At 40.5% G+C, this 24,118-nt stretch overlaps 2 protein-coding genes across 4 annotated transcripts in view; one reads left to right on the top strand and one right to left on the bottom strand.

Moving 5' to 3' along the window:
* The window catches only part of sgip1a (SH3GL interacting endocytic adaptor 1a), a 68,472-nt gene extending 47,286 nt beyond the window's left edge, over nt 1–21,186 (top strand). For all 3 annotated transcript variants that reach the window (XM_063891206.1, XM_063891208.1, XM_063891207.1), the window contains 17 exons: nt 766–777; nt 2,374–2,395; nt 2,488–2,599; nt 4,251–4,336; nt 5,474–5,554; nt 6,102–6,176; nt 6,819–7,589; nt 8,564–8,685; nt 8,798–8,951; nt 12,908–12,967; nt 13,991–14,102; nt 14,572–14,727; nt 15,655–15,790; nt 15,910–16,112; nt 16,310–16,374; nt 16,796–16,960; nt 17,577–21,186. In XM_063891206.1, coding sequence (XP_063747276.1) covers nt 766–777; nt 2,374–2,395; nt 2,488–2,599; nt 4,251–4,336; nt 5,474–5,554; nt 6,102–6,176; nt 6,819–7,589; nt 8,564–8,685; nt 8,798–8,951; nt 12,908–12,967; nt 13,991–14,102; nt 14,572–14,727; nt 15,655–15,790; nt 15,910–16,112; nt 16,310–16,374; nt 16,796–16,960; nt 17,577–17,599 — 2,355 coding nt within the window. In that variant the 3' untranslated portion in view covers nt 17,600–21,186. The remainder of the gene's footprint in view (nt 1–765; nt 778–2,373; nt 2,396–2,487; nt 2,600–4,250; nt 4,337–5,473; nt 5,555–6,101; nt 6,177–6,818; nt 7,590–8,563; nt 8,686–8,797; nt 8,952–12,907; nt 12,968–13,990; nt 14,103–14,571; nt 14,728–15,654; nt 15,791–15,909; nt 16,113–16,309; nt 16,375–16,795; nt 16,961–17,576) is intronic.
* A 642-nt stretch (nt 21,187–21,828) lies between these two features.
* Nucleotides 21,829–23,894, bottom strand: insl5a (insulin-like 5a). The gene is made up of 2 exons (XM_063891209.1): nt 23,607–23,894; nt 21,829–22,498 (listed from the first exon to the last, which is right to left on the bottom strand). Exons 1-2 carry the CDS (start codon nt 23,776–23,778, stop codon nt 22,350–22,352), a joined length of 321 nt encoding a protein of 106 aa, XP_063747279.1. The 5' UTR covers nt 23,779–23,894; the 3' UTR covers nt 21,829–22,349.
* Between the last annotated feature and the right edge of the window lie 224 nt (nt 23,895–24,118).

The raw sequence follows: 24,118 nt of genomic DNA, 5'->3' as shown, positions 1-24,118 counted from the left end.
AATCCTCAAACCACATGCTGCACAAGAAATTTCTCACAGAATCTGAGACCCTGTTTATGGACATGTTATCATCCTGGGGCCGTGTTACAGACACTTCCTATCTTGGGTCTTAGGTTTAAGATAGTCTGAGGTATCATTTTTCCCAATTTGGTATTAAATCACGCTAGAACATCTTAAATAGTCAATCCAACATGGCTCAATGGCTCATCATCTGTTCTGTATGTGACCCTACAGCAACACCTAACGCTACTTTTCTCATATCAGCTAGCTAAACAACTTTGTATTTGTTTGTATGTCTCATCGAAACAAAACAAAATGGAGAAAAATCAATAAATAGCACTTCAAGACAGATGAGTGGGAGGTGTTGGTAACATCTGCAAAGAAATACAAAGATGCTTTTTAATGGGGAAAAAAACAATACCAAGCTAAGATAGCAACACAGTCCCTGCCTCTTGGGATGTTATGGGTTGTGTATAAACAATGAAACAACAACCAAATGGAATAAACAAGTTCGATAAACACTACCTGGTGAAAGAGTGGAAATTAGGAGGTTATTTAAGATTTTGCGAAGCAAGCATAAGGACTTAACCCTATCACCAAACGGTTAAGTTCTGCTGCAATAAGATGTTTCTGTACTCCTGCAGCATATCCCCAAATCTGAGCAACAAGGCCCCTATACTTCCCATCATGTATATGGTGCCTGCTTTACTGATTTGTCACTCTCTGACCAGGTGTCTCTTCTCTCTTCCTTTTTGCTGGTCACAGAGACGTAGCCCGGTAAGTGTCCTTTTCTTCCGACTCCCTGGGGTTAGATCAAAATAATGTCACATACTTCCCGTACCCTTCTGCTCATCACCCTGTTCTTAGAGCCGGTTAAATAACACAGAAAACTCGTAGATGGGTTCAGTGGCTGAGGCGTGGGTCAAAACTGTCAGCTAATTTGTTTTGACATTAATATTTTAAAAGTATAAATAAATAAATGTTTACACCGAAATAAAAACTCCTTGATTCTCAAGATCACTAGTATGCTTGTTGTTCATCTTGAATTGCTTCTTGCTCGGTCTCTGTAGTGGGAGAACATGTGCACTTTTGACAGTTGGACCCTTTGATGTCTGTCTTCAGTCACTCCCCATCGTCGTGTCTTCTTCTTTCATCTGCTCCCGTCTCTCCTCCTCTCTCGCCTTATCTGCACTCTGCCTTTCTTGGCCTCTTGTGTTCCTGACATAGTAAATTCATACAAACCTATAGACAAGGGTGTTTAAGATCCCAGCTGGAGAAGCAACATTATGGTGCTGTTGCCTCTCCAACAACAGAACTTGTTTCTTTTTTAAACTTTCTCACATTTGAACTTTCTCAGACTCACGCCTTCTCTAGTACCAGGGGTGGCTTCTTAAGACTTCAAAGCATGTTTTGAAAGCTTTCCAATATTTATTTTTGGCTCTGACACGTCAAACCACTGCTTACAGCGCAGTTTGCTCGCTGCAAGCAGCAGTTGCCATTTTCCAATGTAACAATGTTATTACTATTGGAATACCTTGCTCTTTTTAATTTAAACTGCATCTCTAATAGATATTTTTCCTCTTCCATGTGATGTAAGTTAGCTACTGATGTGATTTGTAAACACTCACTGGGCCATATATACAGCGTTCAAATAGTCACTTTATAAAGCATGAGCGATGTAATTTACAGTGGCGATAAAATGACCTTTTTTTGCAATGAGTTTACTGTAGTTGATACACAAGAAATACTTTGGATAATGCTGCTGATAAAATGCAGTTTGGCATAGAAAAAAAGAAGTGCAGGGCATTTAACATACTTGTATTTGCGCATGTTCCGGTGTCCCACTGGTCGGGATGTCGGCCAGGTGCTGCAGTGTTTCTGTTTTTTGTGTCAAGACGATTTTATAGCCTTTAATGTATAGTTTCCCTCCCTTTATTTCTTCAATTTTTTCTTCTGTCTGCTGTCTAATAAAGTCTTAGTTATTTCTTTGGATTAGAGCAACCCTTCCTGTACCACGTTCCTGTGTTTGTGCATTAGTAATGCCTGTGTAGCTGGTCAGGAAGTCTCATCAGATTAAGTCAACCTCAGGCTGTAGTTCACTCTCTGACCTTCATCACTGTAGAGCCTACATCGGTGTTCTTTTTAAAACTTGTGTGGCTTTTCATATTTAAAAGAAATGTGTTTTTGGTCTGTCATTCAACTACATGTTTCCTTTGAATCTGCAGTGTCGTTTGCTTAAATGTAGGATGCTGATTTTAGTTGCATAAAAGACAGTTATATTATTGGAATTAATGCAACGTTGTACTTGTGAGTGACTGTTGCTATTTTATGTCCTTATTTTTTACATTTCACTGTAATTTGTTCCTGTTTCAGGGTTTGAAAAGGAACACATCCAGTAAGTATCAATCGTGTTACACCTTAGGACACGTACATATTTGAAAATGGTGAATTACACTGATCACATGTGGTAAACATGTTTAATTGTAGTTCCAGGGGAAGAGATTGCCAGACCGAGGCGCCTTGTCCCTACTTTACCCACCGTGGTCCCAGCACCAGCTCCAGCTCCAGCCCCACAACCCCCAGCACCACAACCCCCCAGGTATGACCCTCACTCTTCTTTGACAACAGACACCCCTATTTCACTTAGAATTTGGAGAAAGGGGTTGTATGAGGTACCTATTAACGGTGTAAACAGTAAATGGCGGAGGATTTCTCGCCCCAGTTGGTAGTGGCCGACAGGAGTACCTGCGTGGGGGCAATGTTATGTACTGCTGGGGACCTGGGCAGCAGCAAATGTAGATTAGCTAAATTAAACAAAGGTCTACCTTAAGAATATCAACAACAGTTTTAAGTGTGTGCTAAATTTAGACTATTTTCACAGATTAACCAGGCTTAACTTTACTGTTCTGTGTTGTTTAAAGATAAACTTCTCTTGTAAAGATGCACAGTATATCTGCAGTGTACAAGCTAATGGAGGACATGGTATTGGTGATTTTCCTGGCAGGTGACAGTAATTATATGGCAGGTCATCATTTATTGGTCTTTATTACAAAGATATTACAACTACCTTTCAGTGTGAAGTCAATGTGTCGTATTTTAGGTCATTCCTTCTTCACATTGTTGACCTCTCAAATGTCACCATGAAGCATCATTGTGCCTTTTTGGGAGATTGGTCAGTTCATCCAACAATCTGTCACTGTCAGGGCAACTGGGTTTTTAAGTCACATGACTCAGCGGACCATGAAACTTTTCAGTATTGAAATACTTTTATTAAGGTTTCATCCAGTTACAATGTAATCTCTTTTGTTGCATCACAGAAACATTCTGGATACGGCTTAAGGCTTTCTAACATATGTTGAAGCTGTCTAGTTTTATTGATGGGACCCTGTTTGAGATGTGGATTTATTTTAGTTGTAACTAGAAAAGTTCATATTGGACAACATTAGGTAATACTCTTGTTATAACAAAAGAGAGATTATTTTATGAATTACTTCTAACATAATGGCAGATAAACACAACCAGATTTTGCGTGGATTTCGCCAAATCTTAGACTTCCCAAAAAAGTACAAGATGTCTGAGACACACATTGTTTGTTTTGCCCTCTTGAGGCTTCAGTGCATCCGCAGAGCTGTCACTGTGTTTATCTGCTGAACAAGCCTGTGATGCTTTGTGTGCTCCGGGGATATAAACACATGTTCTTCTAGTATAAAGGTTTGTGTGTATGGTTGTGATAATAGTTTTCCTCTACATGTGTTTTTGTGGTTTGTTTGAATGCCAGATTTTACTGTCCACATGTAGGCTGTTGAGTACAGTTAGCCACGGTGCAGCTGCATGTTTAGATATTCCTCCCTTATCACTCTAGACTGCATGGTCTTTTGCACACAGCGCAGCCCTTATATCGTATGTGTAGAAACTACTGAAAAGGATTTGTAATTGTGATAAATACTGAAGATATTTATTTATTTTTATTGTGACATTATGAGCTTTTGCCATAGGAGTTGTTTGGTTTGGTTCCACACATTAAGACTTATCTAAATGAAATAGCAATGCATTTGTGAGAGCAAGATAAAATTCCATAAGACTAAGACAACAGCAGATTTAAAAAGGTGTCTGTGGGGATACAGATGTGTTAAATGTATGTGTTAAGACACCTTGTACCATGATCAGATGATGTTAGCTATTCCTGCTGCCCATTCCTAAAAGTTCTTCTGTACAATAATTTCTCTCTTAATGTCATGTGTGTGTTGCAGCAGTCAACAAACACCGGTCTCTGAAGACACCACAGCCTTATTTGGGCCTCCCTTGGATACAGCCTTTGGAGAATCAAAAACTGAAGGTAACCCTCCTCCATGTTTTTTGTCTCTCCGTGTCTTTGTCTCTTTATTCTGTGTCTCACTTTGTGTCCATTGTTTGTATTGACGGATGTTTACACTGTTTTGTGAAACTGTGATAGCAACACAATGACAATATCTTTCTGAACACACATTGATTGTCTCAAGACTGCCAGATAAGCCCTGTTGAGCTGTCGAAGCAGATATGCTCCCCTCTTCCTCGACCCCCCCTCACCTATTTCTCTAACTGCTGATCTGCCCTCAGACTTGCAGAGCAGTTGTGGATTTCCTCTGTCTTTGTTTGGGTCCGAGTGGATATTGGCACTAGGCGGTCATGTTAATGAGCACGGTGCAGGTTGTTAATATGCAGACTCCGCTGTCACCCGCTATCAGCCAATCCAGTGGGATTTAGAGTACAGGCTGTGAGAGAGTTCTTAGATGTTATGCAACTGCAAGTCAGGCAACATCCAACCCACACAATCCCTTCATACATTTGTTCAGACAATAAATATATGTGTGTGTGACAACTGGAAAAATGTTTTACTCTCTTGGTGATTATAGTTTTAAAATTCATAAAGTCTAGGGATGTGTGATATAGATAGAATATTTCCATTTGAATCTCAGTTTTAAGGGTCAGGTGCAGGTTGCCAACCAATTCATTGATAATCTTGCAATATTTTGGGTTTTATCCGACCAGAAAAAAAGTGTTATTTTTTTCCCCTTGTTGGCAAAAACTAAATGTGAAAAAGGGAAATGAAGCTCTTATGGCATGACAGGTGTGTAGCTAAGGTTGTTCTGTATATCATTTGAATTTAGCCTTCAGAATCAGTTCTAGTGAGAGTGGTGGTAGCCATGTATTGAGACACATTTAGTGCTGAACCCACCATTGCTGTGAAATTGCAATCCATCGTTCTGATTCAATTATAAATAAAAAATGTATTTTAGATGTTCTGCTTTTACAAAACATCCTATGTACAGTTTGGGCCTGAGGCTGATAATCTGTTTTCTAAATGTTTTATTGACATGCTGATCTTGTTTCACCTCTTACTTAAGTCGTATAATCTCCACAGCATTAGAAACCCATTAAATGTTTTGGCTCTAATGCCCCTGACTCGTCCTGTTCTGTCCCCCCCTGAACTTAGTGGGTGTGTTTGATTCCGATGCGTGGGGGATTCCTCTGTCAGAGCCTGAATCCTCTTTGACAAGATCCTTCCCCACAGGAAGTAAGTTTTATAATTACGTGCATATTGTGCCGCACCTCTTCTTCTCCTCCCTGGAATGACTGCACAGATCCATCAGCTCACTTCATGAAACTCATCATCATCTGCCTAACAAACAAAGCTGCACACTGACCCGATCAATAACACGCTGCTTCTCATTCTCATACTGCCAGCTCTAACTTGTGTCATTTCATCAGCCATTTCACTACCAAAAGATTTAGAGTTCTTTGTTGGTTATTATGGGAAAGTTCAGTGCCTGTCTCCTATACTCCACCCATCCTACCTCACTGCCTTCTCCCTGCTTTTGGCATGGTGGTGAATGAATGTGCTGTGCTGCATGGTAACATGTTATTGGGATGTGTTTTACAAGTGAGGGCCAACTTTTAAAGAATGTGTACGTCGAAATTATGAAACCATACTCCTCATTCGCAGAATAAAGAATTGTATGCAGCTCATCGTGTATTGAATTCACTTCATCCATGCATGTCTGGACAGTGATCTTCTGTTAAACACGAATAATCAGTGTTTTGCGCTTATCATTTTATTACAGCTCCACCTCCGCTTCCACCCAAGATTGTCCCGACCCCTGCAGCTTTGACTGGCCCTCCCTCTGCAGATGATGCCGGTAAGAGGTCTTCCTATATATTTCTGCCATCTGGTATCTCACACTTCAGGAAACAAACAAAGTCGCTGAGAGGCTGGGGGTTGGGCCTGGTTAAACTTGTCTGACGCAAATCATGATCAAAAAATGAATTGCTGAGATGAAAATGCGGTGACATTTTTATTTATTTAATGGAAAAGTTAGATGATCAACTTATTACACCGGGCACAAATAAGTAGTATTAATAACCAAAGCAATCGTAAAGTTTGCCGTCAACAAAAAAAATACAGCGACCCTCTCACCCTCTTCCACACACCCCTCGGACAGGTGAACAGGTGATTAAAATCTCTATGAGTAACGCCCTTATCCATGTGACTCGTACAAACCAACCCAATCACACAATAACGTATAATGATTATACAAACCTTTACCCATACAAAAAATATAAAATACAAACCGAATTACTATTAAAACAAAAAAGTCACCACTTGGTTATATTCATGGCTCCTACACTGTTACTTCAGGATAAAGCAAATATTCCATAAAGTCTCAGTGGCTTCTTTCTCTTTAAATTTCTGGCTCGACCTTTCCCTGTCTGTCATGTTTTATCTCTTTGTGTAAACTTGCCAAGGTTATCTACAAACCCTTTGGTCACTGCTTGTCTAGGTGTTTCAGAAGTGTCCACAGAAGCAGACGCTCCCCCCAGAAAGCCCTCTATAGCTGACTTAGACAACATCTTTGGACCCGAGCAGCCTTCATCTGCTAGCGAGGACACGGGCGACACGTGGGTCAGCTTTAGTGCCGAATCCTCCGAGCAGCGGCCTCTCCCAGGAGAACCAGCACCTCCTCTACCAGCCTCCCCGCCTCCACCTGAATCTCCTGCCCCGCCTTTACCCACATCACCACTTCCTCCAGAAGACCCCGCACCACCTATCCCAACATCCCCTCCCCCAAAAGACGAACCTGTACCCTCTCTCCCAACCTCCCCGCCTCCCACAGAGGAGCCAGCTGCGCCTCCTGTCCGCTCAGGTCCTCCCTCACCTGAAGACCGAAGTCTTCCCACGCTCGACACCTCCCCACCCCCTGCCCCGCAGAAGGACATTGCCTCCCCTCCCGCTTCCTCTCCCCCTCCTCTGGACTCACCCTCCAGCATCCCACCAGCCCCTGCTCCCAAAGCGAGCACCCCTCCAGCCGTGACTCCTCCCACGGAGCAACCTGCAGCGTGCTCCGTCCCACCGTCGCTTGGCCTGTCTCAAGAGGAGCAGTCCAAGAACACAGATGTTTCCCAACCCAAAGAGGAAGGAGGTGAAACTGTCCCCTCGCCCACCGATGCTAGCCAGGGGAGTCGGAGTACACCTCCCCCACCTCCTCCCCCCACATATCGAGCAGTGGTTTCATCACCGGGTCCCACATCTGGAGCTGGCGGCACGAATAGCGGTGAGCAGTCGATGATTCAAACTAGAATATATGTTTATGGAGGCAGTTAATTTGGAGCTTGTAGAAGTGGATATAGTTTACTGAATCACAGCTAGATATTAACAGCTTTGTTTGAGGGACACGTATAAAACTGGAACTATATCAGCCATGTGACAGATCTTATCAATTACCATCCATACATAAAAGGGAATTGAGGTAGACATTGCTTTGACTGGAGTTAAGGGATTGTATCACCAGCATAACACCATCTTTGAGTTTGCTTTTAGCTGTTTGCAGGATTGCTTTGTTGTTGAAGTGAAAAGCGAACCTGCACTTTTATTAATCCCTGGAAAAGAGGTTATGTTTTGGAGGGGATGGATGTTCTTACCATTCTGCCTCAAAACTGTGTTGTCATGGCATGGGTTGTTGTTCAGATTTTTATTTAAAGGTCATATTTTTGTGCTTTTGCACAAACAGTAAAACTCTGTTAGAGTCACTGACTAGTCATGTCAAAAGGACTTTTACCTTTTTTAATATCATGAACATTTCTACTGTCCATTATGCAGGATACAAAAATATGTAATTAATGTGAGGGTAAAAAATCTAAAAACAAGGGGGAATTATTAATAATCATAGTTTGGCTATGTAGAATGAATTTAGTCTGTTTGCAGCTTTAAGAAAAGTAAATAGTAAGAGGTAACAGATACGCAAGGCAGCTAAAATAGGAGGTTGTCTTTATGCTGTGACGGACGTGAAATCCAAATTTCAACTCCTTGAGTGAAAGAATATTGTAAAAACTTAGTCTGTGCTCTTTTGTTACATTGTATACATGAACAAATATATTGTAAAAATCTTGCCAATGTGTTTAATGAAGATTCTGTCAACCCAGCGTCTATTTGGCATTTATACTCTTCTGGTCTGCACATGTGGAAGCTTCTTCAAAGAACGGTGGGGTTTATAAATACGTGTCTATATGTCTCTGCTCTGTTTTGCAGGTTCATCTTCTCCGGTGCGACCTGCCACTCCTTCGTCAGTCAACCCAACCCCCCCACCACCTCCACCTCGCCCCCCTTCACGGCCCAAACTTCCTCCAGGGAAACCCACTATAGGAGATGCAGTATGTTTTCCAGTTGATCATATTTTCACTTCTACTTGACATAGTGTTTTGGTATGAGTACCATAAATGTATTTTAATCAGCCTCTATCCTCCTGTCTTTTTCTCCCTTCAGAGTCGTCCTTTCAGCCCGCCGGTCCACTCTGCTAGCCCCCCTCCTATCGCCCCGTTGGCGCGGGCCGAGAGCACCTCCTCCATCTCTTCCACCAACTCCATGAGTGCCGCCACCACCCCCACCGTCAGTAAAGAGCTCTCCGTGTCCGTGTCAGGTGTGTGCTCCCTCAGCGGTCACTGTCTGCGGTCTTCTGACGGCTGTGATAGCTGAATTTAACTTTTCCATGTCTTTTATTAAAAGTTCTTTATTGATTTTATGCACCGGCCCTGTCCTTCCTTGTTTGTGTGGTATGAGTCAAGCAGTTCTGTATTTATTTCTTCATTTATTTTTATTTTTTTCTGGAAATGGTGACAGCTTCCTGGCGTTAATGTAAACTGAATGATGAGTTCAGTTATACTGGGCCAAAACCTGTACATGTCAGCTGTTACTATCTGGAGTTAAATTGATATAAATGCAAAGAAATACTATTTATTTAAAACAAGATTACCCAAGCTGTATGAGTTGGTGGTGTAGCACTCTGTTAAAAAGTCTTGATAAACCTTTTTTATAGAAATCGATTTTACATTTTACACATATGTTACTACCCTTTATATTTTGGGATTGTAGGACATTGCAGTGCAGAGTTGTTAATCTTAGTAGATTGTATCAAAGCTGAGTCATAAAATATTAAATAAATTAACAATCTGGAGGCAGGCAGCAGTTATATAAAAAGGAATGTAGTCACTTGTTTGAGGTTACTTTTTATATAACGGATTGAACAGACAAACGATTAGTAAACAGCTTCCCTACAGTCAGACTCTAACATGAATGCTGTTCGGAGTTATCTGCAGTCTCTTTTATGGCCCTACATGTAAATATAATGTCTTCATGGTGGCTGAGTTGGTAGACCACATAGCCGATGGATTTGACAGTAAACGTCACCAGGACAGTTTGAATAATACACTGACTGTATTCCAGTTTAAGTCATTTTTTTACATTTCATTTTGACATTTCTCTCTGTATTTGTTCAAGATGCTTATTCCTTTTGTTTGTGTGCAGTGCTTTTCTGATTTCTATCTTTTATAATTTTTTCCTTGGTTTGATTTTCTCTCTGTATTTTGTTTTGCCGTTTGTTTGTCTCTTTATTTGTCCTTTGGCTTCGTCAGAAGACGATGCTTATGTAGACAAACTGCCCACCTTTGAGAGACACTTTGATTCATTTGCAGGTATAGTAAAGGTCCGCTCAGAGAGAGGAAAGGGGGGGGGGGGGGGGGAATCGGTTTGATGCTCTTTACCTTGACATAGAAGGGTAAAGGTCTATCACTGAGTGTTTTGGTGCTTTCTCAATTAATGTCAGTCAAAAGGTGAGGGTTTAAGGAAAGTGACACATTCTCTTTTCTGGGTCTTTTTCCCACGTTCTGGCACAGTTTTGTAAAGCCTGTTTTGAGTTAGATCCATTTATATTTAATGCTGTCGACCCAAATTAAGAGTTATATGAAAAGAGCATCTGTGTGTCATTATTCTTATACCTACTGATTTGACTCGTCTACTTAAGGTTTGATCATAGATGTAGGGAAAAGCCACATGCTCATTCTGTTCTGTTTAAACGTAAAAGTGTTTTTCAGATATATTACCATTTTTCTACCTCTTTTTCCGACTCATCCCCTTCCACACATTTGCCAATCATTTAGTAGTAACCTCTCTCTCTTTCTCATTCTCACTTGCATCTCTTTTGTTAGTTCATGATGATGCCTGCCAAAAAATGAAAGCTTTTGGGACACAAAAAGCTGCATCTGTTGCATAACTTTTGTTTTTCTTTTTATGAAAAAGTTTGAGTGTGTTCCCCCTTGCCCATCTGCCCCTCGTGAGACTTTTTCTCTCTGTTTTATGACTGTGCAGCAGTGGCTGTCTCGCCATGTCACTATGGCAACCTTGTGTGTGGTGGTGACACATTGTGAGAGTGTGTTAGTGTGTGTGTCTGAAGAGTGCATCGCAGACCCTTCCACATACCTTCACTCTCAGTCTGCACCACAGGAGTGCGTTTGAGTGTTTGGGTGTTCAGTGAGAATGTCTGAAGAGCTCCTTTATAGGTGGGCCCTTGAGATCCATATTGTCTGTTTTTCTCTCTCTTACACACACACTCAAACTCACTCTTACACACACTGTCAGATCAGAGCTGCTGCTCTCAGAGCCGTTTGAAGTCTGGCATGAGAATTAGGTCGAATTAGACAGGCAGCAGCTGTTTGGTATTCATGCCATCCTCTCTACCGCTGGAGTAGCACGACACAGCCTCAAGTTCAACCCAATCTTCACCAGCACTAAAGCCTCGGTGCACTCCCACAGTCGACCCCTGACGCCCACCTGTCACACCTGTCACTCACGCTCTCTCAAGCCAAAGAAAAACAGAACTCGAAAACCCCGCCCTCTCCATCTGAACACCTGCCCTTTTGTCTTCTTCATGAGGCACCACACTGCTCTCATCACCTAACAACCCTGTTAGTCCACAACTCACCTTCGCTGCTGGGACCCTGCGTGAAAACAATAGTATGGACTAGAACAAGCCTACTCGATGAGGTAAAGGCTCACATTGAACTTTAGAAGAGTCCTGGTTTTTTAGTTTTAATTATTTGGGGGAAAAGTGCGGTATTTGTACACAATCCCTGGTTATCGTTCCATCACAATGCAGTTGAATCCCAGTTCAGTGTCTGGATCCTCCAATCTGAATTTTATCAATATGTATTACATTGAAAAGTTAACAATGTCAAATCTAAATTTGTGAACTAGTCTGACTTTACCTCTGGACTTTTTAGGTCAATATTTGCAATTATTCCCAAGTTTAAATATTATAATGCTGTAAAAGCCATTTATTTGCAGAGCACTCTTTCATCTGAATCATTGCAATGGTGTTAAATACACCAGTAAGACCAGTTTGTTATTTTTTATCCAATACGTTTTGCCTGTGGCCCTGAATAGTTTCATGCAGATTATGAAAAGTCATGCTTGTCTTGTAGTTTAATAAAGTGAAGAAGGCTTTAGATCAAATTGTCAGACTGATGTTAAAACAATATACCAAAGTATAAACATCAGCTTTCTTTTAAAAAACAAAAGAGAAATAGGTTTGAGTGTCAAAAAGTCATTTAGTTCTGCGGTTTGTAAAATTGCACTTTTTTTTGCAATGACTCACATTGGTAATATTCCACCAAATATGATAATGTTAAGCCTCTGGTATTATAGACATGACTATTAAACTCTCCAAAATTCAACTTTCTCATCTTTGCCGGCAGACACATAGTTACCAAAACTCAGCAGTGGGATAATACTGGGCAATGTATCGGTATCTGATCTGGTAACTGAAGCTAGTTTTGGTTTCCGGGAGGCCAGACTTCACATTTGTAGTCGTGTCCCCTGGAGGATACAGCCCCTAAAATTGGGACGCAGCATCTCTCGCTGTGCACCACAGATCCTCTCTTTCCCTGCTCTCTGGTCTCAGTCTCATGGCTTCCCCCTGCAGGGTGTTTTTATACACAACAGTCTGCTTACCATTTGTTTCATAATCTTGAAAAGAGGAGGGCTGGAGGTATATGTGAGCACCATAAGACACAGACAGACAAGCCTAAATATATGAACCCAATATGAACAATCTGAAGAAAGTGTTGCCTCTCGAGTCTTTCCCAGAGGACGAATTGTTGTAGAATAACCATTTAATCATGTCGCTACACAGAGAGATAATGCTGCTGCCCCTGAAACCTGCAACCTCCAAACTGTCACTTCTGGCTGCCCCTCCCCCTTCGACAGCCTTGACTTCCTCTCTTATATAGGCTTACTGTATTTCATAACGAGTCGTAACTCTGCCAGCTTCCAGCACCCGACCCTCACGCATGCACCCACAGAAAAACACCTCCCGTGTTGTCACTCTGTCTCTGCCCCTCGTCGTTGTTCCTGGCCTCCACCTCCACGTTTCACTCCACTGTGACACGTGATAGACCTACCATGTAAAAACTCACGCTACTGTCCTTCTCTCCTTTCCCCCCTCTCACCCCCAATCCGCCCTTTCATCCCTCTACCTCCACCCTCCTCCTCCTCCAAAACCCCACTTCCCCCCTCCTTCCTCCACCCCTCCACCCCACACAGAGAATGACCAGCCATCCCTTGTATGGTTTGACAGAGGGAAGTTTTATTTAACCTTTGAAGGTAAGTTTTCTCTGCACCAGGGCAGCACACACTCTTCTGAGGCTCATTTGTGCAAGCTTTGCCCCCTGCCCTGCCCCTTTCTTCCCTTCCTTCCTCCCTTCCCTCTCCTTCCTCTTCATCCTTTGCAATACCTTCATGAACCCTAGCCAGCGCCATGCTAACTCTTGTCTGAGCCCTCTCTCATTATGCAACTTGCAATCTTACTTCTTTTCCTGACATTCTCATTTTTTACTCTGCACTGACTGCCTCTCATTCCCTGAAAAATCATCGTTCTTCCTGTTCTTTACTAATTTCTCTGTTGTCACTTTTGTCCTTTTGGTCGTTTGGTTGTTGGTCTGAGCTTCGGGCTCTCTGACCTTCTTTGATCTTGTCAGAATAATTTAGCTTTAACAGCATGTCTGGAAAAAGCATGCAAATCTCTCTCTGTCTCTATCTGTCTGCTTCTGTCTTCCCTTTCTCATCTACCTTCTACCTGAGCTTACTCGACTAAAAGTCAGTGTGAAACATACTGTTTAAATAATCATAACTTTGAGGGATTTATTTGACGTAATTTCTCTAGAACTTCACAGTCAAAGAGCAGAGAGAAAATGGCTATCCTCTTCATTCATATCCTGCTGTTTTTATGCCACCTTACTAACCCAAACTTTTGTTCTCATTTCAAACTCTTTGAAGGTGTCATTTCATCCCGGTAGTTTGCACAAACTGTGTTTTGTTCTGCATTTCATCTGCACACTGTTGGTTAGGAAGAGTGTAGAGTCCTGGTTTGGGAGTTGGAACATGTATCTATTCTTAATCTGTTGACCCCTGTTGGCTGTTATGTATTTTATTCATACATTTTTATGTGATGAAGCTAATTTACATTGACGTTTCATGTAGCTCTTCAGCTTTAACAACCAGATAAGGACAGTAAATGGTAACACATTCAGTTAATTGGATTGCTAATTATGAAAAATGGTTGAATGTGTGTCTTGCCTTTATCAGACTATTTTAACATGTGTGTGCATGGATGTGTGTTGCCTCCAGGCTGCTCTAGAGGGCCCAGTCCTCTCACCATGGGGGCTCAGGACACTCTTCCTGTTGCTGCTGCGTTCACAGAGACAGTCAACGCCTTCTTTAAAGGAGCTGACCCCAGCAAGTAGGTTAACAAATAGCTGCTCATATTTACAGACTAGCCTGACATTTGTTATGACAGTGGGATTCTCTGACCTAGATCGCCATTTCCCTGCCTTTTTTGTGTGTGGCTGTTGTGAAAAGAGCTTGTTAATTCTGCTTATGCAGTGAATGATGATGCTGGAGTTGGTAAAACCATAATTAATTGCCTTCCTTTTTTTTCCTTCCATATTTCTAAAAAGTATGTGTACAGTTACAATGCTTTAGATGTAAACAGATATAAAGGCATTTTTTTAGACTGCATGCTCGGGTTTTCTGTTTGAATCACTCTGAGGCTAGTTGAGAAGCTGAGAAGAATAAAAAGAAATAAAAAAATGTAAATAGTTTTTCTACAGGCTGTGATACAAATGTGGACTCAAACTTGTTTTGTTTACTGCATATGAGCTTCTGTCTTTTTCTCTTTAACACAAACCTTGTCTTCGTCTGCCCCTCAGGTGTGTTGTGAAGATCATAGGTGAGATGGTTTTGTCGTTTCCAGCAGGAATCACGCGGCATTTTGCAAATAACCCGTCCCCCGCCGTGCTAACCTTCAGCATAACCAACTTCAGCCGACTGGAGCATGTGCTGCCTAACCCCCAACTCCTCTGCTGGTAAAGACCCCGCTGTGAACTCACCACCTCACTCTCAGAAACAAACAATAAATGCAGTTTTTAGCCCGAGGCAGTGAATAAGTAAAAACAACTCTTAATGCATCCTCCTCACATGTGAGGTTGAAGAATGAATGCTTGGGAATTCCCACTAATGTTTTCATTTGTCATAATATAATTTAACCAAATCAAATACTCACTCTAATATTCAGTTCACCCTAAGATCATAACAGCTCAAAGAGCATGTCACATGTAATGTGACAACTTCAAATAATGAGTTGGCTGGTAAAATATTCCTGGTCTCATATGGACGAGTTGTTGTTGTTGTTGTTGACGTTGTTGACTGGGATGAGTAAACGAAAGATCATTTCTGACACTTATGATGACGGCACATTGAGTCATCGTGAGTTAACTCCTCTGGACAGAGATCGGGTTGTTTTGTTTTGTCTATCATCTTTGGCATAAATTGTGAAGTTACTATTTTCAGAAAAACTCCTCCCAAACATTACAATTCACACTGATTAAACATCTACAAGCTAACTAAACAACACCATTTAAAGGGTAGCAATCTTTGGCCTCAAAGGGGAATAATTATTGCTGCTACATTTGATTCCTTAAAAAAATTACTTTCCTAGAATCTTGTTTTTATAATATTTGTTTCTCTTTCAGCAAGATCACTTTTATAGTACTTTACTTTAAATGCTAAATAGTCTATGTAAAATCATTGTAAATAACGCCCTCTTGTGGTTAATTGTGGAAAAAGAAATGCTGACCAAAGTCATACTTCCAAGTCATTACTTCACATTTAATTTAAACCCCCCGCCACATGAATTTTATACATGTATAGAAAGCTCATTTCTCATTTTTAACAAATCATGAGATATTATAAACTGTGTTTTGATTGTAATTCTCTTTTTGCCTCCCCACCAGCGACACCACCACTCAAGCCAAGGCTGATGCCAAGGACTTCTGGGTGAACATGCCAAACCTGATATCCCATTTAAAGAAGGTGGCAGAGCAGAAGCCTCAGGCGACATACTATAATGTGGACATGCTCAAGTATCAGGTGATGTAACCCTATATCTTCACTACCTATATCACAAAGCTTAAAGATACAAAGTGTTTGTGTTGGTGCTTAAATGGACATTTTGTTAGTATCCCTAAATGTTTCTTTTCCGTGTGCAGGTATCGACGGAGGGGCTGCAGTCGATCCCTCTGAATCTAGCGGTGAGCTGGAGGTGTGAGCCCACCAGCACTGACCTGAGGATAGACTACAAATACAACAAGGAGACCATGACGACGCCCATGGCCCTAAACAACGTCCAGTTCCTGGTCCCTGTCGATGGAGGGGTGTCAAAACTACAGGCTGTCTTACCTCCTGCTGCATGGTACACCCTAAACCTTAGTGTGGTGTTTAGTACCGCATATATTACAGCATAAGATAGTAAACTGTATATATTTATAATTACAGAAATAATTACACCAGGTTTAGTTTTGCTATGAGAAGTCAACTTTAAAATGGTTTGAACATAAATGAATCATAAACCATAAATGCGTTTCTTCTGTCCTCTTGTAACCTTGACAGGAACGCAGAGCTGAAAAGAATCCTTTGGAAAATTCCTGAAATCTCACAGAAATCTGAAAACGGAGGTACGTACAGAGTGACACATTTACCATTTAGTTATATTGATAGAGAGAGAATCTTTTTACATGAGATGAGAGTCCAGGAATGCAGATTGCATCAGCACAGAAAGGATTAAATCAGTATTTGGAGGTAGCACTGTGTGTTTAAACAAAGAAATACAGAAATAAAAAGCCCTGGGAAAAGGCTTGTGTAAATTTAAGTTGTTTTAAACTCTTTAACTTGAACCTGTATTAAGAGTCATTGGTGCAGCTAAGCAGGTTGCAGGAAAAAAGTGTAGTTCATGATACTCCTTTGGAAGAGAACCCAATGTGGTTCTCAGCTCTGCCAAAAGTAAACAATGCCCCCTTGTGTCTAAAGATGGTGCTACAACAACTTCACCAAACTGCCGGATTTACTATTTTCGGCTTTTTGGCGCTCTTCCCTCAGGTGTGGGATCGTTGTTGGCGCGCTTTCAGCTAACGGAGGGCCCCAGTAAACCAGCTCCGCTGGCGGTGCAGTTCACCAGCGAGGGCAGCATCCTGTCGGGCTGCGACATTGAGCTAGCCGGGCCAGGATACCGCTTCTCTCTCATCAAGAAGAGGTTTGCCGCAGGTCAGTACAGCTTTTGAGCTCAAAAGGTTTTCCAAAGCAAACAATATTTATTATTGTCATTAGTGTCAGCTCATCTATTCGATCAACTTTATTTACACCGAAGTTTTAAAGCTTATCATATTCATCAATTATTCTTATGATATACGCTTGGAAATGCTGTTGTTTGTGCCAAATATTAATATGAAATTAAAAATCTTAGTCAGACTTTTCATCAGTTACAAGTATTAAAATGATTTGTTGTTCATGTTTTACTTATATTAAGACGTTATTTAAAAATTGTATTTTCTCTGTTAAATTGCTAATTTAAGTATAAGATACTTTCTTAAGGGAAGATAACACGTCTTATTTTGTTAATATCTTTTGCAAGTAAATGTTTTGATATTTTCAAGTGAGGCTCTTGGAAATCTGGTGAAGTAGGAATTCTTCCTTCTTGAGTGGAAAAACTAATAATGTTTTGCCAATTTGGAATAAATTCTAGTTTCCAATTCACATTTTTTTTATCAATTGATTTTTTGTACTATGTATTTATAGTTGCAGCTCTTCTCTGCAGTTACACATTTTTTGTGAAAGATCCACTAAGACTCTAATATATAAAATCAACATTTCTGCGTTTCAGGAAAATACCTTGCAGACAACTAACCCATGCTCCTGGCAACAGCACTGTTGAACAAAACAATGGAAGTGGACTGAGGTTGACTCCGAGGACAGAGGACAGACCGACACCAGACGACAGACTTTCCGTTGACCTATACTAAACCCACATGACAAACCGCAGCCTACCCAGCAGTATTGTATAACTTGCATATAGCATCGTGGAAACTGTTTTAGGTCATGTAATTATTGTGTTTGTATTCATTTCATAACATCTGTATTGCTGCAGTGAGACACCTGGGTTCTTCCTCCCTCTGACGTCTGTGCCTCTGTCTCCATCCTCCTGCGGTCAATGTGTGGTGGTGGTGTTGTTTTTAAGTTTCACTGCAGCTGCCTGACAGAAGAGTTTCAGCCAGATTTGAACTCTGGGTGACAAGCTGTTTGTTGTCCAGAGTCCAGGAAGATTTGGCTCTTAAAAATACCCTTGAATAAGATCTTTGCAGTCAGAGACAGACCTCTGCCTCTAACACAGTGATACCACCAGAGGTAGACAAGTCTAGGCTGAAGCAGGGCCCAAGACAATAGGAAGAAAGTTATACACCTTCATTTATAAGTAGAAAAGGCCACTATTTAAATAATCCTCCTGTCAGAGTCTGAGATGAACGCCTGAGACAGTTGTCCTCACTGTCTCGCACTGACCGCAGCCATTTGGCCGGCAAGTAAATGCAATTGCGGGTGCATTTGGACAGGTTGTCCCGAGCAATTAGATGATACAAATGTTTTTGCCAGTGCTTGTAATGGAATCAAGTATCTACTAAAACAAAACTAGATTGTTAATGCATCACCTACTGGTACTACAGGGTCACATGACTTTGGATCTCATCCTTTTTTTTTTATATATATAAATGCACTGATCAGTCAATCAAACTGTTAATTTTATTTACGCAGACGTGGAGACGCTTTTAGTTAGTTAGGCAGCTGCAATGATCAATCAATTTACTGGTTGCAAAATAAGAAAAATCAGTTTTTCCGTCAGAAAAAAAGATGTGTACAAAGTGTCATTTTAAATCAATAATATATATCTTAAAGGGCGTTTGGTGTTTTCCTCGTATTGTCAGATAGCCTTTCTGTTGTTCCCAGGGCAGCAGTGATAGCCTCCAGAGTACATGACAGCATTCTATTTTTATTTATTGATGACGATGATTTGTTGTATAAAACATGTGATTCTGTATAAGAATAGAAGTTGAATGGTATCACACGACTCAGAACCTTTAAAGGTATAAATATTTGAACTTTATCTTTTTTTGTTATCTGTGTAGTTGGGTAACCTGTGTACAGTATAAGGTATAATTTTTGAAATTGATTTCAGATATAATTTTTTTAATCAAGTGCAACAGAAGATTTGAGCTATATATGGGTGAGGGGGGGTAATTTAAAGAAAAAGATAAATATCTTCCTGGATGCTGTGTTATGCTTTGTGAAAGCAGTGTTAATGTAGAGTTAGTTATCCCAGTAGCGAGGTCCACCCTTTAGACTGTTCATTTGATATTTGGGGCAATATTTGCTTTCTTTTTTGAGAGTTATAAGAGATGATCAATACCACTTATGTTTGTTTGTCCAACATAAGGCTGGAGCTACATGACGTTACTCTTAGCATAACGAAAGGATTTAACGGGTTTAACGGGTAAACATGTTAAAAATGTTGACTTTGGACATTTCTTAACTTTTCCTGCAGTGCCCTCGATCAGGTTAAATATTACTGGTCCAATATTTTGGTTTAAATTACGTCAAAGCTAATAGCATTTCCATCAGCCTCAGCTGTACTTTGTAATGTGGGCACCTTTTCTAATGTTAGCATGTTAACATGCTAAACTAAAAAGGGGACACCAGTTTAGCATTGTAACTGTGTGAAAGAGAGAGTTAGCATTTAGCTCAAGCTAACTCTTTAGACTCTGGGTTACCTTTGACAGAGCCTGGCTAACTCTTTCTCCCTGTGTCCAGTCTTTATGCTAAGCCAAGCTAATCTAATCGACTTGTGGCTCCGGCTTCATTTAACATTCTAATATTTCCCAAAATGTTGAACTTTTCCTTTTAGTATGGTCAAGACAATAATAACAAAAGCAATGTTTTTTCCTCTGCAGCAGTGATGAGGTTTGGGGACTGTGGTACCACTACTGGAACAGGATTTGTTAACTGGGACCAGCTCGTTTGTGTTAGTGTTGCACCAACTTCATCAGAAAATGGTTTTGTATAAATGCAACAGTTCCCACATGTACCTATTCAATTATTCCTTATCTTTGACTCCAGTTCACACCTGTTTCCATTCACCTCAGTGATACCCAAACTCCTGATTATATCATGAGCAAAACCCCGATCATCCAACCAGCGCTTAAATCCATGGCTTTATTTTGCATATTCGTAATGGTCTCTGTGAGATGACATGAGTTGAATGAGGTTGTGGTGCGAGGTTAAGTTGACCAAAATGCTTTTTTTGTATTTTATGTGTGTGTACCCCGGACAGTCAGTCCTGTTAAGGAGAATAAGCTGAATATTTTTAAAACGGATAAAAATGAAAAAATATTATATTGTTTAATGTGTAATAAACACTGTGTTGATGATGTTGAACTTCCTGAATGCTCTGATACTCAACACGAAGAACAAAAAGTGTGTGTGAAGTGTAGCCGAAGATCTCCGTACTGTACTGTGTGTCGGCATCCTGCTAAATGCAACCAATCATGGTCCTTCCAGAGCCATCATAGAAGCATGTTAGGCTGAATTTAGAAAAAAGGACTATAAGCAACATGTCAATATTCCTTTAAAATGATACTTTAATCAGACATAGTTTTAAAATATATGTAGTTTTTTAGCCAATAAAAACATCACCTTTGGGCTGTGCAGTTGATATGTGATGTTTTATTCCTGTTTGGACTCGGTCTAAAATAGTACTGTGTATTCTTCAGATTTTTCTCTGGTTGCATTTTAGTCAATCAATGCAAGTTGAATGTGATTGGTGCCATTTAGCTCCCACATTGGGTTGGTAACATTTTTCTCTCAGCCATGTCAGTCCTTCCTCTAATGAACTGGATGGATCCATATGCCTGACAGGAAGCTGTAACTATCTGTGTGTATTTCAAAGCATCAGTGCAACAGTCACTACAGCATTATCTACAGAGACCCACCGCACATCCCCCATGATTCATTTGTTTTAAATTTCCACTATTACAGGTAACCTGTCTTTCAACTTGAAAGACAGGTACTAAACTCACTCTGTCTGTTAGTTGCCAGATCTATTAATATAGTTAAAAATTCAACAGTCTTTTCCAGTTCTTCATCTCTGTGGTGAATTTTTCCAGCAGTTATTCATTGTTGCATGCCTAGCATGCAGTGAAAGGTGGGGCATCTATAATGATAGATAGTACTGAAATGACGTGTTGTGCTGAGTGTCGGTTACCTGTATTAATGTTGAGAAGAGAGCAGGGAGTGTGTTTATGTGTGCTATAAGCCAGAATGCTTTTTGGTTCTGTACCGTTAACCTCAACACATGTGCAAGCTGTTTGTACAGTACATAACAATGCTAAGATCAACTGAGAAACTTAGTTTGCTTCTTTCCAAAACCAATAAAAGTTATAACTGGACGTCTGAGCTTTTGTATTATTTTAGTTTTTCCTCTGATAGATACAAACCAGTATTTAATTTGACTTTCTAACTTTAGTCCGGACTAAAATATCACAACAACTTGTGTTTGGATTGCAAAGTGTGTCTAGAAATTCATGGTCCCAAATGATGAATCCAGCCGACTTAAGTATTCCCCTGGTTGTGTATTTGGCTTGACAAGCAAGTGAAAATGTTCACTAATTACACAAAATATCTGTCAAAATTAGCACAAATGTTCATCTGACATGTAGTTCCAAGGAATTTGATGCATCACAGCATCTCTGGTAATCTAATGCCACAATGTGGTTTAAAGTTGTTTCATGTATCATTAATCTGTGGATGGATTCCCACAGTCTTTGGTACATGCATGATGTTTTCCTTGATTGATATTTGTCCAATCCTTTGGTTTAGGACCAGATACCCACAAAACTACTGTCATTCACATCAGCCTTTGTGTGGTAGATGTACTAAAATGTAAGCATGCTGACATAGGATGCTGAAAATGGTAGACATTATTCCGGTTTATCACTGCTATGTAAGCATTGCCATTTTTAAGCGTTGTCACATAATATTGACTCGTTGTATCTAGTACTCAAAACTGCAGTTTTAAAAAGAGGAAAATGTAAGCATGCAATAACATTTATTTGACCAACAAGCGAAAATGATAGAATACAGTGCAAGTTTACTTACAATACATTTAAAGCAGAGATGGACATTTTATAATCCTGGAACCCTGTGTTGACATACGGGACACCAACCCAGACTTAATATCTGTCCTCTCTGAGGGGGAAGTAATATAGTCCCTGAGTGCATTAACCTTTACATAGTTTCCTCATTCTCATAGAATCATTTATATTGTAATGAATATATGTTTTTATGGTTGCACATATCTTCCAGCTCAGGTTCAGAGACATGTTAACAGATGTGCTCCACATTAACAAACCTTAAAAGTTAGAGCAATATCTCAGAGCACCTATCTAAAGTATTGAGAAAACAAATGTTACTATAAGCATTAGTGTACATACAATACAGTGATCATGTTGTTTTAAACATCAGTACTTTGATTCAGATTTTGTTTTTTTTTCTAAGGTGAGATGTTAAAGAGCAGAGTCCTTTGGAGAGAAAGAGGGGAGGCGGGTTGGCCTCAGCAGAGGAAGGTGAGGTCGCTCTTCCTGCAGCCCACCTGGCAGCACACGCTGGTAAGAACGTTGTTCATATCCCTTTTGGTGAACTCAGAGCCCGGGCTGGTTTTGGTCAGCCTCTCCAAACTGCTCTGCTCCCCTGTGGGCAAACCTGAAAATACAAAACGCAACAATTATTAAAGAAACAGCTTGACGTGACACACATTGTTGAAATGCAGTCTGATAACAAGGTTCACACACACCTATCCTCTGCACATGTCAGTTTTCCGAATACCACACTTGTTTCCAACAGAATGATAGATGTCAGACTGTTTTCAGATCAGTCTTTAGTAATTAAGGTCTGTGTTCCCAATGAATAAGGAAACTCTAACTGACTGCACAGATTAGCTCGATGCTATTTGTCTTCTCCAGTGTCACTTTACTCTTTTTAATCAGCACGACTGATAGGCTAACTGGGTTTGTGTGTGACAGGCAGTAAGGGAGAGAGTTAGAGGCTGCTGCCGGGGAACACACTGTGTGTAATTAATCATGATTTGTGGGATCCTCAACACTAATAAGGTAAAACAGCAGACAATGTCTCGGCGCTGGGGCACCTGTCTGCCTGCACACCCACTGCTCTCCAACCTTGGAATTAATAGTAGGTTATACATTTTAAATCCTCCTTACTAATGACTACCTTTTTTAGCATTGATTTTAGGATATTATTGGTTACTTTTAAAGACCCGAGAGGCCTCTTTCAACATATAAGATTATTATTAGGATCCTTTTTACAGTATACAGTACATGAAGTAGAATCAGAGTAAAATTCATAACCTGAAAAGCTATGAATGAAATTAATAACTTCAGAAGTTCTAAATTAAACTAAATCTGTGTCACTCAAACAGCTTTATCCTAAAATAACTTCAGATAAATGCTTGAATACATGCTTGCAATGATGGAGGACTGCAGATTCTGGCACCTATCTTTAACACTGAAAGCCCAAGAGAAAAGCATCCCATAATGATCAACGTGTACAGAATGAATGCTTACTGCCAGAAAACCTATTCCCGTGTTCATACAAACGGTTATTGTTTTACAGCATACTTCAACATTAGTGAAGCTATTTAAGGCAGCATTTACACAGAAGATAAACATTTTAAGGTTTTTTCTGCGTTACTTCACTGTGCACTGTATGTCTAAACCAAACTAAAATGTTAGATTTTATTTCATCACCAACCACTAAGTCTGTGTCTGTTTTGAGAAAAAAAGAGTTGTCTCACCGTCCATGTCTGAGTCACTGAAGAATCTCCTCCAACGGGAACCTCCGCATGTGTAAACAACAGCTCTCAGGAACTCTCGTCCACACAGCTTCACCGCCTTTACCTCTGCTCTCACCTGGACCACACACACCGCTGCACACAACAGCAGGAGCAAAACCCCAAGAGCACGCATGCTGGATAACTGACAGAAGAGGAGGTTTTCTCTTTAAGGGTCCGGTCTGTTCCTGAAACTACCTTTAGCTGCTCTTTTATCTTGCCTTGAGCCTTCTTTCTTGGTCCAATGCCTGCATCTCCCTGTTTTATATACTATCCACCTTTCAGTTCATTAGTCTCAGCATCTCTCCACTTCCTCCCTCTTACTAGCCCATCCCAGTCACCACAAACACACACAAACACACACACACAAACACACAGTCTTGACTTCGTCACGACAATCAAGTCACTTTATGTTTCCGGTCATCTCCACCAATACTGATTTCACTCATCTACAACAGAGAGGACCATTAGCCTTT

This window comes from Eleginops maclovinus, chromosome 9, assembly GCF_036324505.1.
Source record: "Eleginops maclovinus isolate JMC-PN-2008 ecotype Puerto Natales chromosome 9, JC_Emac_rtc_rv5, whole genome shotgun sequence".
Taxonomy (NCBI): Eukaryota; Metazoa; Chordata; class Actinopteri; order Perciformes; family Eleginopidae; genus Eleginops; species Eleginops maclovinus.
This window is presented reverse-complemented; position numbering and strand designations above follow the sequence as displayed.

Bases quoted from the DNA above. Each gene is read 5' to 3' on its own strand.
- insl5a (XM_063891209.1), bottom strand. From the start codon at position 23,778: ATGCGTGCTCTTGGGGTTTTGCTCCTGCTGTTGTGTGCAGCGGTGTGT. The intron at 22,499-23,606 runs GTGAGACAACTC...TTGTATTTTCAG, and splicing joins CAGTGACTCAGACATGGACG to GTTTGCCCACAGGGGAGCAG.